We start from the raw sequence: 19057 nt of genomic DNA on the forward strand, positions 1-19057 counted from the left end.
ACTCAAATAAATATTAGGCAAATTTTATTTCAGTGTATAATTGCAAACCTAATACTTTTATTACAATAACTTTATGCAACTTAAAAAAGTGAGAAAAAAATTACATTTTTGCACAACAATAGCGATATTGCGTTTATAATTATCTAAGCGTTATAATAAGACACTCTTTTTCTTAAAGTTGTACCAAACACAGAAAGTTTAATTTTGTAAATTATTTATACATTTTTATGTGCTTTTCATCATGAAAAAAGAATTTCTACAACACATAAATTGAACAAACAAGCATTAAAATGAAGTCATTTGTCAAACAAACTGTGGAACAAAAATATTTGTTGGACTACATAGTCATCCAGAAATTATTTTAGCAAAACTTAAAAAATAAATTTTGCACAAGACTTTTTAGAAAATAAAAGCTTAATTTTTATAAGAAATAAAAGAAAATTCAATGTTATATATATATCACACAAGAAAATTGAAGCTCTTTTAATAAAAAAAAAGAACTTATTACTAAATAACTTTTATAAAATATATATAAAAGAAGATAAGATAAAGAAATCCAACAGTCTATTAGAAAATGCAAAAGTGCTGGCAAAAATTTAAAGTAAAAAATAAGAAACAAAAAATTGGTTGTTATATATATTGTTGGTTGTTATATATATTTTTATAAGAAATAAAAGAAAATTCAATGTTATATATATATCACACAAGAAAATTGAAGCTCTTTTAATAAAAAAAAAGAACTTATTACTAAATAACTTTTATAAAATATATATAAAAGAAGATAAGATAAAGAAATCCAACAGTCTATTAGAAAATGCAAAAGTGCTGGCAAAAATTTAAAGTAAAAAAATAAGAAACAAAAAATTGGTTGTTAGCAATGTACTTAGTTTTCATTTTCAATGAATTATTCTCAAGATCCACAAAGAAAGAGTTCAAAGTGTTATTATTTAGAAAATTTCTTATAAAAGCCAGCATTGCATGGCATTAAAATAAAAACAGAGCAGACAAAATCATAATTAAAAAAATTATTTAAAAATCTAAGAAAAAAAATTATTCAAAATTACTTTTGGCCGAACAAATCATTCTTAATTACACATAAGCTGCATTTAAAGTTTTAAAAGCACTGGTCTGAAACTAAGTGGGTATAGTTGCAATATGTTCAACAAACAAATTAACTAAAATAATAACTGAAATAAATTGAAAAATTCTTCTGTTTTAACTTTAAATAACAATTTACATATATGAAACTCCTAACTAAATATTTATTATTTAACTAAATATTTAAATATTTATTAGTGACACTTTATTATTAATAAAATATTCAAGCAAGCGATGATCTACGCATTTTATTCGAAGAGGGATTTTTTAAGGCAACTTAATCAATTTTAGAGAATTTTTTAAAATGTACAAAAACCAGGAGAAACTGGCAAAATCCAGTCTATTGAAAAATCTAGTACAGTTGGCAGCTATATAAAAGTGATTTAAACTATATCAACCTTGAATAATAAAATAAAAGAGACCAAAAAAAAGTAATAGAAATATAAGTAGAAAAAGCATTTATTTCATTTATAATGCAAGGACAATACCATGTTAGAACCAACTTCTTATATCCAAAATGTAAATTCCAAATTACAATTCATCGTCTTTTATCCAATAAAGTTCATGACAACAAGGTGAAGAACAACATGGCCAAATATGAAATCAGCAAAAGCTCTTTCTGGAGTGATGTTGCCAAAATGACTGCTGTTTTGAGAATTTACTTGCAATCGAAGACAAACTAAAAAAGAAAAATTAACAGCAAAATCAAGATACATTGGAAATTAAATAAAATTATTAAACAAGCTGTCATGCTATTATAGGCATTAACACGGACTGGCAAAATTGGTTAAATCTTGGAAACCAGCATTTATGACTTTGTTAGCGGCAAAGTAAAGAACTAACTCATCATAGTCATACTGGGCTATTTTTCAGACAACTGCGTCAAATGTGTTATTCACAGTAAAAATGTTAAACATTCAATTAATAAACCAAATGCAGCTGAAATTTTAAGCAAATAGAGCTGTTAAATTGTAATCACAAAAATTAAATAAGACATATAATGAAATAAACACTAAAGCAGTAGGTAGTTAATATTTTAATACTTAATGCAACCATTAAACAAAAACGTAAATACATTAACAGTGCTTTTGAGTAGGGGTGTAACGAATATTTGGCCTTTACTTGGTTCTTTAGTGGAATATTCAGTTGGTCAAAAATTTGGCAAATTTTAGGGGGTATTTTAAAAAAGAATAAGCTAAAAACATTTCTTTTATTAGAAATAGGTTTTGCAGCTTCTACAACTTGTTAATTTTTGTTCGAAAAGACACATGGAAAAGCAAAATTTGAAACTAGCTTACTTTATACTGTACCATGAGTTTTGTAAAGCTGATTTTTTTTCTTTTCTTAATTATATTCAGTTAAGTAAAATAATAATGAAAATTCTTTTGCAAGATTAAAATCTTTTGGCGACTGTAGTTTGCATGAACAGGTATGGGATATTTCCGTATTGTGATCTGTCATGCAAACTACAATCACCATGGTGCCAAATAGGTTTTAAACTTGCAATTTTTTTTGGAAAGAAAAAAAGGTGTTTGCCCAAAGGAGACTAGGAGTTATACCAGTTGAGCTGGTCCCTTTCTGCTTTTTTTTTCTTTCTTTTCTTTTTAAGTTTCTTGTGGGCCTGTGAGTCGCCAAGATTTGGAGATTATTCTGCCACAGATCTCGATACGGAAATCTCCCAACAGGTACCAACACAAAAATATCCCCTGACTGACATATTTCATCTCATTGCATTTGCCACACTGTATTACAGGAAAAGTGGACGACAATGGTTGGAATTGGTGGAACCGATCACAATACAGAAATATTCCCCTCCAATTAATAATTTGCTCTTTTGGAAATTAGAAATATTGCCTGACAAATAGAAATATTTTTCATAAAGCTACATGCGCCTAGGCAGTCGACATGATTTCGTGACTAAAGGACAGTGGTCAACGGTACACTAAAAATTACTTGGGAACCAATACGAAGACTATAACTCATAGTCACCACAGTACAAAATCTGTGAATTTTTTTCTATTTTTTACACGTAGTGTAAAGGCACTAGGACATAGGATGAGATTTTAACTAATATCCGGCACATAGGAACCAATTTTTTTATTTTAAATTCTTTATGATAAAAAATCTCATAGAGTATTTTTATCCAACTAAACTTTATTCGGTACTTACCACCCAATACGAATGATGCAACACATGATATGAAACCTGATAAGAAGGAATTAAATGGGAAAGTGCCAACTAGACAACAGTATCCAAATTGAACGATGCCGGTTAAGAGAATGTAGAAGAGATACGCATCTATAATCTTTATCTTTTGAGGAGTGCTATTTCTGTAATCTTTGAAAAAAGTTGAAAGAACATCGGTTGCGCTAGCCCCCATTGTATCCAATAAAAGTATAAATTACAAATGAAAATTTACATTAACTAGCCAAAGCTATGACTCGTCACGTCAAAACCAAAAGTTTACATCGGCGTAGTTGAAGTTGTAGTTGAGTTGATATAACGTTTCGAGTGACCTATTTCTTTCACTTTCATACTTTATTCAGCTTGCATATACTTTTTCTTTTAATTTTGTATTACAGTTTAAAAATTTTAAATTGGAACATTTTCCATCTATTTTAAATAAAAATTTGTTTAAAATAATGATTGCATATATATATATAGCAATATTTTGTCATTTATTCAAAATATTTTTAGGTTCTTCACTAAGAAGAAATAGATAGGCAGAAACGGTTTGTACTGAGATAATATTTAATGTTAGTAAATACACAGACATTAGTTTACAAAAATTAAAATGTTTATACTAAATAAGTATAATATTAAACCATTTTCTCAGCTGTTGTGCACATTTAAGCAGCATAAATTATATGCTTCGACCAATAACAATAATGTGACTTCAGATTTACACCCTGCGCAGCAACTTTATATGAAGAGGATAGAAAAGGAAAATGCTGAAAGAGTTATGAAATTGAAACGCATACGGAAAAATAATATTATTACTGGTGTATGTTTAGCTGGTGCTGTCTTCGGTATATATTTATATTCAATATTTTCCATCAAACAAGAAAATTTTTTGGATGAAATTGATCAGGAATCTACTTAACAATTTTCTGAAATGTATGTAGATTGCCTTGGATAGCAAAAAATATGTAGATTGTCATTTACGTCTTTGAATTGTAAAAAATGTAAGAATCTATACGTTTTCAACTGGGCAATTATGTTTAGACTTTAAATTGCACACTCTGCCATAATTTGTAATGGAAAGTTGAACATCCTTTTTTCTTTTTGACTTTGTAGTTTGTTAATATTGATGCCACTGTTTTCTTATCAATAAAAGTTGAAAAGTATTTTGTCTGAAATTGTCTCATATTTGAGTGGGTACTAATTGGTCTTTGAATCAATGATCCAAGTTCTTCAACAAATTGAAAGTTAAGTTTCCCGACAAAGGAAACAATACCACAAACAAATAATACTGCTGGTTTACAGAGATATTTCCGTTTCGGGATCAGTATTGCAAACTGCCATTCCCAAGGTGCCAAATAGATTTAAATCTTGCATATTTAAATCTATTTGTCTTAAAAACAAGTAGATGTTTGCCCGAGGAGGACTACAAGTTCTACCTTTTGAGTTGGTCCCTTTCTGTGATGTGTTTTTTTTTACATATAGTTTCTCGTGGTCCACTGCCCGGAAAATTTCAAGAGTTGGAGATTATTCTGCCTCAGGAAATCTCCTCTGGATTACACATGTTTTACTGTGTATTGAAAATACATATAGGTGGTTATTTTCACATGGGTATCTGTTCACATCAAGACCCCCTAAGGAATTTAAACTTACAACAAATTTTAAAAAATTATTGTTCAAGATGTTCTACTACTGGGTTGTCTTTTTTTTAGTGTCTAGTAAGACACTCTTAAATCATCAAAACTTGACGTATATACCGATACTGTTCACATCAAGACCCCCTAAGGAATTTAAAATTACGACAAATTTTAAAAAATTATTGTTCAAGTTGTTCTTCTACTGGGTTATCTTTTTTTTTAGTGTCTAGTAAGCCACTCCAAAATCATCAAAACATGACGTATGTACCGATATGGAATCCTTCCCATATAGGTATATCAAATATGACAATGTAGGGATCTTTTTTGACAGCTATAATTTTTAAATACGACAATACCATGGTTATTATCAATAAAATATCATATTAAAAAAATTTGTCTCTGCTATTATGCATAAGAAAATAATTATGATTACATTATTTTGAATGTAGATAAATTTTATTCTCGTGATGAAAATGTTGACGACTATAATCTATGTATAAATGCGTTAAAATGTAAAAAAAATAATGTGGTATATTATTAAATATCGATATTTCTTACAATATGTCCTATTAAATCTTGTTTCATTAGTTAAAGGGACCAATGTTCGTTGCGATAATTTTGTGAAGCAGTCGCCTGCGTGTAATCCCAGTAATCCGTAAGTGTGTTTAAGTATTGAATTTAGATTATTTTCTCTTTGATTATTCGCGTTCTTAAAATATAATTATCAATTTCTCATTATTTAATTTTTCCTAGCAAGCCTCGTATGCTACTTAAATTTGTTTGCCAATTCAATTAAACTTTTTTATTTTTTTTATATTTTCCTATTACATGTTGGTTTTGCATGAGATTGAACAAAACCAAAGGATTAATGAAAATGTCAGTCCTACTTGAGTTGAACTTTTCATGTTTAGTTTAATTTATTGTTTGAAATAATTTATAAAGTCTGTACAAAATTATTTAAAAATTATTTTTTTTAAGAAAACTTTCATGGCTTATGATTTTTTTTAATGCTCAGAGAAATTTTATTTTTCACTTAGTTAAATTTTTTATTTACAATAGTAATTTAAATATTTTCAAAAATAAATCCTAAATTACATTGAAAATTATTGCTTTATAAATTGTTTTTGCATTAATTCTTAATGAAGATAAATGATCTCCGTGAAATTATTGAAAATGTACTATTTACAGCTACTGAGAAACAAGCTAAAATAAACAAATAAAATTAATTTCTCAGTTTTTTTTTTCTAAAAAAAAGGAAGACAAAATAATGATTTTTTATGTTTTAATTGCATATGGAAAAATATTTCAATTTAAAATAACTAAACTGATTATTTAAAAAAAATGCCTTTATAAGAAAAAGAAATCTGAATTTATCTTTTAACAGCTTTTTTTTATGGCCTATTAAAATTATTTCTATTTAAAATTGTTTATACTTTGAGATTCCAAAATATATTTGCAGTTATAAAATAAATTGTAGTATTGAAAATTGCATTTTAAAATTAAGAATCTGCTAAACGGTAAGACTTTTATCACTCAAAGAGAATATTTTCAATAACTACTTTTTACAAACAAATATTTAATTATTAATATATAATAATAACTATTTTATTTTGTTTTTTTAGAATTCTGAAAAATCAAAAGAAAGTTATAAGATTTTCAAATATCATTTCAAAAGGGCTATAATTTATTTCATACCAAATTCTTATATAATTTTGCTAACTGAAACTCAATAACATAGCAATATTATCTGAAATAAATTTAATTTTGAAACTGTGAAAATTAGTATGAAATTTAATTTCTCATTCTTGATTAAATCAACGAAAATTATCATGATTGTTAAAATCGCGATTTAAATTAACGAACCCTGTCTAAATATGAGGAATTTTAAATGTCTTTAAACTTGAAAATAAATATACAGTAGGGAACCGATTATCCCGAACGATCGGGACCATCGCTATTCCGGATAACTGATTTTTCCGGTTTTCTGAATCGCTACAAAAAGCCGTTTTTTTTAATATTAAACCCAACTAAAAAAAACTTTTTTTTGGAAGTAATCTTAAAAAGAAGAAAAAACAATGGAGTAATACACTAATGATTATTTCCAAAATTATGGTAAGGTAAACATCTTTCAAAAAAGAACGAAAAATTCTAAAATCTTATGAGGAAAAAAAAATTTTTTTTTTTTAAGAAATGGCGGGAAAATTTATCGAATTTCGTTCCGGTTTTATGATTTCTGGATAACGGGTTCTGTACTGTATATATATTTCTCACCGCTCAAGAATATTGTTAACAGCTGTAGATATTAGATTCTGCTGGTGGGAAATATTTAATTTATAAACTTTGAATGAGATTTGTTACTCACTATCAATTTTAATTGTTTAATGTTAAGGATTCTGCAAAATCTCTCTATCTAATGTATATAAACAAATCTATCAGTATATTTCAAGTTTTTAGAATTTTTAATATGAATAATCAAGTCCCCTAAGATTTTTTACATGAATAACGTTATATATAAGCAGGATTTAATAAAGTGGATTATATTAACAAATCATTAAGCTTGTTCGTAGAGCCATGAATGAAAATTTTCTTTTTATTATGAGATTGCACAGTAAATTTATAAAAGTAGTAATTTTATTTCCTGCGTTTTTTTGTGTATGATTCTCAAATTTTAATTTCTGCTCTTTTATTTATTTATTAAGTTTTATCAGTTAACCGTTTGCAGGCTTAAATTGTTTAAACTAAAATTTTAGTTAAGAGACATAATTCTGATCCTCATATGCATATTTAAAATGAAGCAATCTGCTCTATATGTTTCAAAATTCATAATGTTTGATTATAAACCGTGTAGTTTAAAAGATGAAAATTATTTCAATTTTAGTTATGTATTATTGTCAAAATTAAATGAGACATTTTTATCACAGTGCTCCTGAAATGGTTAAAAGTAATTCTGGCCATGATTACCTGTGTAGTAAATGGTAACTGGTGCATGTTAAATTTGTCGAGTCGCAAAGTTCTCCATGTTCCCACGATAAATTATACCTCTGGGAGAAACTGAATTGGTGATTGATAATTCTGTGATCAATTTACGAATGGATCTATTGGTATGAAGTGATGGGTTCGGCCCATAAACAGCTGTGGCGTATGGGTGTAGCAGAAGTCGAATTCTTGGCCATAGATGGTGCCACTAGAAAATTAGAACAATCTCTCCCTCTCCAGTTCCTTAATAGCTTACGAGAACAACAACTGTGTGCTATTCGCATGAACGTTCAAACGCAAATACGATTCGTCATGTGCAATCAGTTCATCTCACATGTATACATATAGCAGCAGAATAACTAGAAGCAAAATAACTTTGGTTAATATTTATGAATCTTGGCTAAATAAGAGTTCAAAAGGACCGTTATTTTTCCGATATTAGCTCTATATGGAATTGTCCGATTCACCTCACCCAATATTTTAGAACCACTTAACAACCAATATCGTCCCAACATAGAATTGTCAGTTTTACCCGATATTTTAAATCCATCATTTAGCCAAAATGGGTTCTATATTGTCCTATGTAGGCCATTCTAGGACCAATATTAAAAAATATAAACATCCCTGTTCGATACTAATTGATTGATTTCTATGCTGGTTCGTTTGTTAACAAATGAAATGGACTGTATTAAAGATTTTTATTATAATTGGTGCTACGAGCACGCTCATGCTATAAGATCAACAACTAATTTTCAACTGATTAGGGTTACAACAAACGGTGGCGAGGATGCTGAGACAAAGATGCCAAGTTGGCGCTATATTTCTGAGATATTGAACATCCACCCGCCGTTGAATTATATTCAATAAACATACAACATTAGCATAACAATGGTACATAAACGTATTCCAATTTAAAATTTACAAAGATTGAATAAATGCTGTAGGTACATATAATGAGAAAATTAACACACATCTTTTTTAATTGTCCAATGGCAAAATACACAATTTACTAATACTACGTTTAACAATTCCCTTTCTCGTTTTAATCTCCGCTACTCTAACCTTTCCATCCGTTCCAGGAAATAGTTTTAAAATTCGTCCCAAGACCCACTGATTTACAGGAAGATTATCCTTTATTAAAACCATCGCATTTAAATTTATGTTGGTTTTCTCTACTTTCCATTTTGTTCTTTGTTGCAAATTGTTCAAATAGTCGCGAGACCACTTAGTCCAAATGTATTGAACAATTTTTGTCAATCTTTGCCATCGAGAAAGTCGGGTTTCCGATTTATCCAACAAATTTGGTTCAGCTATGGCAGTTATAGATCTTCCAACCAAAAAATGCCCTGGTGTCAGAACATCCAGGTCATCAATATCATCTGACAAAGGTGTTAATGGCCGAGAATTTAGGATTCCTTCGACTTGTGCTGTTATTGTAAGGAATTCCTCAAATGTTAATTTTAGATTTCCTGTAGCTCGTTTTAAGTAAAACTTAAAGGATTTGACCCCTGCCTCCCAGAGGCCCCCGAAATTTGGAGCTCTGGGAGGAATAAAATTCCAAACTATCCCTTCAGATGCCAAATAGGATGCTAGTTTATCGTCAGGAAATCTAGTTAAATTCTGCAATCGCTGCAATTCCCTACTAGCCCCAACAAAGTTTTTTGCATTATCAGATGATATCGTAGCACATTTGCCACGCCTAGCTACAAAACGCTTTAAAGTAGCAAGAAAAGCATCGGTTGTTAAATCGGAAACAACTTCTAAGTGAATCGCCTTCGAGGCTAAACACACAAATATTGCAACATAAATCCGTTGGAAATTCCCCTTTCTCTGGTGTTTATATTTAATTTGGAAAGGGCCGCAATAATCAACACCAGAATGCAAAAAAGGATAATTAGGGTTTACTCTTTCTCGAGGCAAGGTTCCCATAAGTTGATTTGAAACAAGGGGTTTATGTTTAAAACAAACTATGCATTTATGTACAATTTTCCTAGCTATCGATCGACCACGAAGTGGCCAAAACCTTTCTCTAGTGCAATATAACAACGCTCGAGGTCCTAAATGGAGATTTTTGATATGCAAATGAGTCATCAACAATTTAGTGAAAGGATGGTCTGCAGGAAGTATAGCTGGATGCTTTTGAGAATAATCCAGAGCAGCATTATGCAAACGACCACCGACTCGGACAATTTGATGACCATCAAGGAAAGGATTTAAAGAGTTAAGTTTACTCTTACCTGAAAAAGCCTTGCCCTTGGAAATGGCCTCTATTTCCTCCTTAAAAGCAGATGCTTGTACATTTCTAACTAAAAAGGATTCCGTATCCTTTAGTTCATTAGAGGATAACTTACCAAATCTTTTGCTACTTGGATTTCTACAGTTGAATATGAATCTGAAAGCATAACTTAAAACATTCAAAATTTTAGTATAATTATTGCTACGATTTAAAATATTGTCAATTAAGTCCAGTTTATAAGAAGTTAAAAGTATTTTGGCAGGGGGTTTGAGTTCCTGTAAAAATTCACTGTCCAAAGAGAGTTTTTCAAATTCTATTGGAACAATATTCAGTTCTTCTTTCAAAAAATCTAGTCCGAACCACCACAGTTCATGGGAAGCAATTTCCGAAGCATTCAAACCACGAGAGAGGACATCTGCAGGATTTTTATCAGATGCAACGTGATTCCAATGACAGTTCTTAGTGAGTTCTTGTATTACTTTAACTCGATTGCTGATAAAAGTCTTGAGTTGATCAGGTGACCGTTGAAGCCATGCCAACACAATTGTAGAATCTGTCCACAAAATTATTTGTTGAATGGGCAAGGTTAGAGACTTCAGAACCTTGTTCAAAAGCTGTGCCAATAAAACACTGGCACACAATTCTAAGCGAGGGATCGTGATAGGCTTTACTGGTGAAACGCGGGACTTGCTGCACAAAAGTCTCGTATATGATGTTTCTCCCGAAATTGATTGCATGTACAGAACTGCTCCATACGCAACGGCTGATGCATCGGAGAAGCCGTGAATCAGGATTCCCCTCTTCTCCCCCACGTGACGAGGAATTTGCATGTTTTCAATGACAGGCAGAGTAGAAACAAAACACTGCCAGTCCTTAGCCATTGAATCTGGAAGCGGTTCATCCCATTCCAATCTGAGTATCCAGAGTTTCTGGAGAAACAATTTAGCCTTGGTTAGTATGGGACCAAGGAATCCAAGGGGGTCGAACAAGCGTGAGATGGTGGATAAGACCTTTCGTTTGGTGTATGAGTCATGCATATTTACATCAACCTTGAAAGTAAAATAATCTAAATTTGGGTTCCAGATAACCCCAAGGGATTTAATGGTATTAGGTGGCTCACAAGAGAAATCATAGGCTTGGTCTTCTAATGGTATGGAATTAGGAATTTTTGAAGTGTTAGTGCACCACTTGTGTAAGCTCATACCCGCCTTTTTAAACAGCTCTACTAACTGTTCTTGTAGTAATTGAAATTCTTGAAAGTCTGAACTACCTGACAAAATGTCATCCATATAAGTGTCTCTAATTATTACAGCAGCGGCTAAGGGAAAACTATCACCCTCATCAATGGCTAGTTGTTTAATAGTTCTGGTTGCTAAGTAGGGTGCACAAGAAGTTCCGTATGTAACAGTGTTAAGTTTGAAGGTTTGCACTGGGTCATTCACGCTATTCTTCCATAATATCAACTGTAAATTTCGATGATCAGGGTGAATCAAAATTTGCCTAAACATTTTAGAAATGTCAGTAGTGAACACATATACATGTTGCCTGAATCGCAAAAGTATTGAAAATAAATCTTGTTGTATAGTACCGCCCTTGTACAAAATATCATTTAAAGAAAGACCGGATGTCGTTTTGGAGGAAGCGTTAAATACCACCCTCAACTTAGTGGTTTTACTATCTGGGCGAAGTACACCATGATGAGGTAAAAAATACGAAGTTGTTTTATCAAGAGGTTCTACAACTAATTGCATATGCTGCAAGTCAGCATATTCCATTAAGAATGATTTGTAAAGTGATTGCAACTCCTCATCTTTTGAGAGTTTTTTCCATAACTGATTTAAACGCATTTCGGCAACGGCTTTAGAATCACCGAGCGAAGAGGGATCCTCCTTCAAAGGCAACTGTACTATGTAACGCCCTTCATGATTTCGATAATGAGTATTTTTATATTGAGTTTCGCATAACTCAAATTCGACACTACGTTCAACAGAGGGCTCCTCAACAGTTTCTATATTCCAAAATGCTTGTAGCTGTTTATCAAGGCTTTCCGAATTTATATCTGAACTAAGCGTTAATCCACAATATGCTCTATTTGTACTATTATCGGAGCTCCCTACGACTATGTAACCAAAAACAGTTTCTTGAAACAACCAATTACTACATGGCGATCGAAGCTGATTTGGCTTTAAAATTTCAAAAAAGAGCTCGCAACCTATAATTAATTCTACTTCTTTTTGTGTGTTAAACTCTGGATCAGCCAAATTAATGTCCGATGGAATCTTTATATTAGATACTTCAACCGGATTAATTATCGTCAAATTTGTAATCGAAGGAACAATTAAAAAGTCTAAAGATGTTGAAAAACTCCCACTATTGTTTTTAATTGCAGTGGTTATCTTTTGTTTGATATTTACCGAAATATCGCTCAATCCAGAAACAGAAGCATTTATTTTTTCCTTTATCAACATTAAGTTATTAGCTAATTTTTGTTTACAGAAAGAAAGATGAGAAGCAGAATCCAAAATCGCTCTGCATGGATAATAGTCTCCCAATTCATTTCTAATATAAACAACTGCAGTAGGCAAGAGAATATTTTGTTTCTTTTTTGATACTAAATAATTAGAAAAAGTGTTCGAATGTTCTTGTGGGAATGAATCATGCACTTGCGAGACAGTTGTTTGATCGGCGCCTGGCATCGTAGAAACTGAGGAGGTAGGAGGCGGGGAAGAAATCTCATAAATATGCAGTAAAGTGTTATGGCGTTTTTTACAAACGAAGCAAGAATTATTCGATTTACAGTCTTTAACTTTGTGATTATTCTTTAAGCAATTAATACACAAATTTAATCGTTTTATTTCATTAAATCTATCCGAAACCTTCATATTTTGAAAAGTATTGCACTTATAAATCATGTGTGGTAATTTACAGATTACACAAGAGTTAGGATTATTATTCGAATTCAGGAAAGATTTACTCTTATTAACAGCTTGCTTATGTTTATAAATTGAAGAAGAAGCTGTTCGACTAATACTATCAAGAATTTGGCTTCTTTTTTCTAAAAATTCTAAAAACTTATCCAATTCTGGTATTTCATTTGATGCGATCGTTTGTTCATATTGTTTTCTAGTTTCTCGATCTACCTTTTTCAAAATGATGTTAAGCAGAAGTATGTCAGATAAATTATTACGATCAAAATTTAGAAGCTTCAAAGCTCTGATATTTTTCTTTAAAATATCTACCATGTTTCTAATATCTCCAGCTGATTCATTTGTAAGTTTTTCAATTTCCAAAATTTGATTTATGTAAGTCTCAGTGAGGAGACGTTTATTCTCAAATCTATTTTCTAATGCTTTTAAAAGTGATTCAAAAGAATCGTCAACAGTTTCGAGACGTTTAGCGTCACCCAGCAATGACGCTTTCAAATAATGCAGTTTTTGAGAGTCATTTAAATCATTGTTTTTAGTTATAATGTTATCAAATTGCGATTTAAAATTGGGCCATTCGTCAAATTTACCATGAAATACCGGTAGTGGTATCTCGGGTAGTTTAATTTCTAGTTTTGTTTTCGAATCAGCCTGAGATATTTCATTTTCACAATTAATTATTGAAGGTTTAATTATCAAAGAGTTAAGAATATCTTTAATTCTTACCTCCAGAGCTTCGAGTCTGTCTACTGTTCCCTCCAAGTCCGTTTCTACTTCAGTTACCTCAGGGTCAGTTATGTCTTTTAGCCCATAATAATGCTCCTTTAATTCATCAACTTTTTTATACAATTGTTCCACACGCTTCAGCTTGACCTCTAATTCAGTATGGTTATGTTCCTTTGTCTGGTCAATGTATGTTTCTAGCTTTGTTATGGTACCTTTGACGGCACGCTTCGATCTATTTAGTTTTTCTTTTTCCATCTCCGGTTTTTACGGATCACTAATGTTCGATACTAATTGATTGATTTCTATGCTGGTTCGTTTGTTAACAAATGAAATGGACTGTATTAAAGATTTTTATTATAACTGGTGCTACGAGCACGCTCATGCTATAAGATCAACAACTAATTTTCAACTGATTAGGGTTACAACAAACGGTGGCGAGGATGCTGAGACAAAGATGCCAAGTTGGCGCTATATTTCTGAGATATTGAACAATCCCAATATTGGTCCCTCAGTGCATGTTCAGTCCATATTGTGCCAATTTTGAACCCAGCTGGGGCCAAGGTAAAATTGTTGCTAGGGTAATTTCAAAACATTCATAAGTACGTTTATGACATTAATGAGTCCTAAGAGAGCATTCACATTCTATGCGAGTTTTTCGCGAATAAATGTAATTGACTAATCAGGTTCTTGCTCGCATTTCTAAATTCGAGTATGAGAATTCTGTTGAACACACAATCTGCTGCAAATTATTTTTAATATAGAGAAAATGCAAACTGTTTAAGGCCATTCTCACCGCATGTGATTCACGAGCCTCCGACTGCTGTATGAAGGAAAGAAATCTAATTTGAGAGATTTTCAATCAGATTCTCCTTTTACCTCAATGGTGATCGAAGGCGTACTTTACATGCAGTGAGAAAAGCCCTTTTATGCGATTAATACTACCGCTACTTATTTCTGTTAAACTTAAGTTTTTTGCTCTTAAATTTGTTTTGAATGTTTCACTTTTAAATTTGGCAACAACCTACTTGTTAAAAACGAAACAAATGTTTGTTGTGTTCGTAAATTTGATTCTAATATGGGTGAATCTAGCTTTTCATTGTTCTTTTAAATTAAACTTTAATTATATTTGTAATGATGTAATTTCTTTTTATATGTGGCATTTGATCAATTTGCTTAATGTATTTTTTATTTGCTTGCAACTTCAGTTCTTCTCAAGTGTGACTTCATTAATTTTCGTGTCTTTTAAACGATTTGTAATTCTTTAAAACTTGTTTTTATTTAATTTATAATTTTTTCATTCTTAAAAATTTTATTAAAATTCAGCATCATGTATAAATTTGCTTTTAAGCAAACCTAACCAGTGTATTTGAAAATATTCAATAACACAGCAATCGATTTAATTTAAAAATAAATGCACGCTATGTATTATGTATACTACACTATATATTACGCTATGTATTACGTATATATGTTTACTTGAAATGTTTCTTGATGTAATATTTTATTAAAGTTATTTTTAAAGCTTTTTTAAGAAATTTTAATATCTAATTTCCCAAACAATTAGATTTTTTTTTTTTATCAAACTTAGCATTGCTAATTTTTTTTTTTAATTAATCAATAACAAAATTGATAAATACGTGTTTTTTCAACCCCAAAATTGTACTTAGTTGTAGTGTATTTACGAGCAATAGGTGCTTAATAGTACAAAAAAAGAAGTGTTCAGTCAGCTTTTCAGTTTAATCTCTTCTATTATATTTTATGAGACTGATTGCAGTGTCTCCATAATGATGAAAGGCATATTTAAATTCTAACATTAGCTTAAAAAAGAGGTTTATATGCCTCAAGAAGAACTTGAAAAATACAGGGGATTTAAAAATAGCTTAAAAATCTCAGGGAAAATTAAAATTTATTCATAAAACATTGAAAATGAATTTAAAAGCCTGAAAAATTAGAATTATTGGATTTTTGCTCTTCCCTTTTGAATCTCATATTTTTAACAAAGATCTTTACGCACAAAATTATAGATTTTCCAATATGAATTCTTCTCGAAAGACTTTCGAGAAGACTATCAAAAGACTTTCGAAAATTGGCGAATACTTTTTATATTTGGCTAATTTACTGCTGGGTACTCCTCGTAATTTATTAGTTGCTTCCTTTCTACAATTTTTAGCATATTTAACGTGTTATAGTGCTTAAGCAAAAGCAAGCATATATAGTTTATGGTGTAAACTTTATTTTAAAGTTTAAGTCTAAAAAACATCTTTAATCCATCAATTATGGTCTGGATTTGTTCATAATTCACAAAAATTATTCCTCTCTGTGTAATTCATATTTAATGGAAATAGTGATGCATAAAAAAATCAGTGCATTCTTAATTAGAGGTTTAGTGTTAGATTAATGTTTGTATATTTATTTGATTTACCAGAGATCTCCTTAGGAATAAAAAAGGACTGGGTGCTTCTTCTCTGAAAAGGTCACTTTAAATCATTAAAAGTGACCTCGCTTAAAACTCTGTAAAAATGTATCAAAATGTATAATATTATAACTATATTGTATCCTAAAATTTTCAAATTATAATAATTTATGTATTTATTACTTATAATGTTTTATGTATTTATTTCAAATCTCAATTCTCTCTCGTTATTAAAATAAGAGAAAAATTTCTAGTTTGTAAAAATAATTAAAGACATGCTAAAAGGCAATCTCGGTGCATTTTTAAAAAAAAATTATTTCCCTCCATGTAATTCGTATTTAATGGAAATAATAATGCATAAAAAAAATCAGTATATTTGATTTAACTGAGATCTCCCTAGGAATAAAAAAAAGTCTGAAAGGGGAACTTTGTATTTTGAAAAGCCACTCACTTAACACTGTAAAAATTTATCAAACTGTTTAATATTATGTAATAACTAACTTTTATCCTCAAAATTTGTTTCATTAATCTCTTTTAACTAACCACTATTTTATGTGTATATTTCAAAAAGTAATTCTCTCTTATTATCAAAATATGAGAAAAATGTGTAGTTTATAAAGATGATTAAAGGCATGCTAAGAGGCAATCTCTATGCAATTGTTTTTTCAAAAAACGTAAACTAAAGATGATGATTAATTGATAATTAACTTTAAAGCTTTTTTCCATAATTTAAACTAATTATTATAGGAAAATTAACATTCGAAGGTGCATTTCTTTTTTAAAAAAAAGGTATTTAAAAAAATAGTTTTAGAATTTAAAATCTCTCAAGAGATATATTAATATGCCCTTAAGTATAAAACTTTAACCAGTTGAGAATTATCCTAACAAAGCAAGTATTTGTAATAGTAATCAGAATCAAACTTATTAACACGGATAATTTTACCAGTGTGTAATTGTTATTTAGACAGTGAATTATTTTTTCGAAGTGGAATATAAATAAAAAGGCTGTATTTTTAAGGAATGGCAGTTTATTTTTACAAAAAGAGCACATTTATTGCAATTAATGAGCAGGCAGGGCAGGCTGCCCCCCCCCCCCCAAAAAAACGCTTAGGATAACTGGATTTCATAAATATTCAATTTTAAGTTTCTTTATTTATTTTTGTAATATGTATTTTATTTTACTCTTCTTTAGCCAATTTTGCAGTTGATATTATGAGTCAAGTTTAGTAATACTGATATCATGCATCAACAAGATGAAGAGCAGCATATACAACGGTAAAACTATTTTAATTTTAAAATCAAGGAATTTTATGCTTTTTATCATCATTAGATCCTCTAATTTTTTATCATAATATATTTTATGCCTAATTTTGTATCATATTGTATTTTGGTTTATTGTTAAAACATATTGCTATGTTACTATGACGTTTATCGTCACTCAAAATTAGAATCATGTGTAAAAAGCTTGAAATTAGATTTTTGTAAGATCTCAAAGTTCTCAATCAAATAAAACTACTGTGGGAAATCCCCAATGGCAAATAGTAACTTAAATATGGATAATGTAATTAAAATAAACAATTAGGTAAAAATCTTACACTTTTTTTAAAATATTTTTAACTGAAAATTATGAGAAAATAAATATTTAAAGGTACAATTTTAAATAAAAGGTATTTATTGAAAATAATGATACAATTTAAAATCACTAAAAAATTTACTAATATATCCTAATTGTTTAATTAAAAAACCCCTTTAAATTAAAAATTTGAATATCTCTGCAGCCGAATATTGTGCAAATAATAATTTGACATAATAACTAGACAGCATTAGAAAAATCTTACTAAAATAAATGAATGATGAAAATTAAAGTTAAATAATTTGCAGTAACTAAATAAATCAGAAGTGGACTTTTCATTAAAACAAGTTGTCTTTTTCTGAAAAAATAAAAGGGCAGTGTTTTTAAGGGATGACAGCTTACTTTTACAAAAAGTTCCAGGAGGGTGCATTTATAGGGATCAAAGGGTGGGGCTGCCCTTTTAAAAATGCTTAGGGAGAACACTGTTTGTTCTTCCCTGTTAGTCATGGGTTGGTATTTTATTTTGTTGATCTCGCCTGGGTCGTCTGAAGTTTTGAAGTCTTCTTTACTTCTTTAGTTTTCCTCATTCCCACTTGTTTTTGGTCCTGATACTTTTTTGACCCTATTTTTTATAGTAATGCGAAGTGAATGAATTTTGTCTGTTTATTAAAATTGCTGTTATTTTACAGGTATGTTAGATTCCAGCATTTAGATGTGCACCCCACACAGAATGCATTAATTATCAATTATGATGTGGACCCTAATATGCTTGCACAACTCAATGACTTTATGTTAAAAGGATCAAGGGATACTCAAAAAGTGTAAGTTTATTTTCTTACTCATTTGCACTATTTTATAATTGTACTTTATTAATTATTTATTCCATTTTTTAATCACCCTTTTTTGCTTTTCATTATTGGTTCTCCAAGGTGCCCGCAGAACAGTAATTAATTAAATAAAATATCCGAACAATAAGGTAAAAAGAAATTTGAGTGTGCGTTCCCTAAAAGTCCAATCTTTTTTTTCGATAAAAGAAAAAAAATTGGCACAAATTTTGAAATACATTTCCTGATGCACAATTTTGGCCTAATTTATATTATAATATAGATATTTATGTGTTTCATATTTCTAAAATTATCTAAAAATTTTATCAATTTAAGGAAAAAAATAACATTTTGTAACAAAAAATTATTTTGACATTTGCTATAAAATTTTGACTAACTAACTAACTCAGTGGCGCGACAGCCCATTAAGAGGGCCAAGGCCGACTGTGCCCATCTCAGTTTTCTTGAC

At 30.0% G+C, this 19057-nt stretch overlaps 4 protein-coding genes across 6 annotated transcripts in view; 2 read left to right on the top strand and 2 right to left on the bottom strand.

The window, feature by feature from the left end:
* Window positions 1-1541: 1541 nt before the first annotated feature.
* On the bottom strand, window positions 1542-3585 carry Dad1 (dolichyl-diphosphooligosaccharide--protein glycosyltransferase subunit). Its single transcript, XM_043047802.3, has 2 exons — window positions 3268-3585; window positions 1542-1777 (listed from the first exon to the last, which is right to left on the bottom strand). Exons 1-2 carry the CDS (start codon window positions 3476-3478, stop codon window positions 1647-1649), a joined length of 342 nt encoding a protein of 113 aa, XP_042903736.1. The 5' UTR covers window positions 3479-3585; the 3' UTR covers window positions 1542-1646.
* Window positions 3586-3806: 221 nt separating this feature from the next.
* Window positions 3807-4457, top strand: Ccdc56 (Coiled-coil domain containing 56). Its single transcript, XM_087152386.1, has one exon. The coding sequence runs from the start codon at window positions 3893-3895 to the stop codon at window positions 4199-4201; it is 309 nt and encodes a 102-aa protein (XP_087008512.1). The 5' UTR covers window positions 3807-3892; the 3' UTR covers window positions 4202-4457.
* Window positions 4458-8870: 4413 nt separating this feature from the next.
* LOC147804348 (uncharacterized) lies at window positions 8871-14033 on the bottom strand. Its single transcript, XM_087151539.1, has 3 exons — window positions 13779-14033; window positions 10418-12947; window positions 8871-10198 (listed from the first exon to the last, which is right to left on the bottom strand). The coding sequence occupies exons 1-3, from the start codon at window positions 14031-14033 to the stop codon at window positions 8871-8873; spliced, it is 4113 nt and encodes a 1370-aa protein (XP_087007665.1).
* Window positions 14034-14768: 735 nt separating this feature from the next.
* Window positions 14769-19057, top strand: part of Kap3 (kinesin associated protein 3) — a 39802-nt gene continuing 35513 nt past the window's right edge. For 2 of the 3 annotated variants that reach the window (XM_087152389.1, XM_087152387.1), the window contains exons 1-3: window positions 14769-14857; window positions 17384-17466; window positions 18454-18585. In XM_087152389.1, the coding sequence (XP_087008515.1) occupies window positions 17432-17466; window positions 18454-18585 (167 nt within the window). In that variant the 5' untranslated portion in view covers window positions 14769-14857; window positions 17384-17431. Of the gene's footprint in view, window positions 14858-14978; window positions 15032-17383; window positions 17467-18453; window positions 18586-19057 lie in introns of those variants that run through there. The other variant, XM_087152388.1, reaches the window with a different exon arrangement.

This window comes from Parasteatoda tepidariorum, chromosome 9 (assembly GCF_982258835.1).
Source record: "Parasteatoda tepidariorum strain Cologne lab strain chromosome 9, Ptep-v5.0, whole genome shotgun sequence".
NCBI classification, from domain to species: Eukaryota; Metazoa; Arthropoda; class Arachnida; order Araneae; family Theridiidae; genus Parasteatoda; species Parasteatoda tepidariorum.

Bases quoted from the DNA above. Each gene is read 5' to 3' on its own strand.
- Dad1 (XM_043047802.3), bottom strand. From the start codon at position 3,478: ATGGGGGCTAGCGCAACCGATGTTCTTTCAACTTTTTTCAAAGATTAC. The intron at 1,778-3,267 runs GTAAGTACCGAA...TTTCTTTTTTAG, and splicing joins TGCATCATTCGTATTGGGTG to TTTGTCTTCGATTGCAAGTA.
- Ccdc56 (XM_087152386.1), top strand. From the start codon at position 3,893: ATGTTTATACTAAATAAGTATAATATTAAACCATTTTCTCAGCTGTTG.
- LOC147804348 (XM_087151539.1), bottom strand. From the start codon at position 14,033: ATGGAAAAAGAAAAACTAAATAGATCGAAGCGTGCCGTCAAAGGTACC. The intron at 12,948-13,778 runs GTAAGAATTAAA...AATTGCTTAAAG, and splicing joins ACAGACTCGAAGCTCTGGAG to AATAATCACAAAGTTAAAGA. The intron at 10,199-10,417 runs GTGAATTTTTAC...AATCCTTTTTAG, and splicing joins TGAAAAACTCTCTTTGGACA to TTAGAAATGTACAAGCATCT.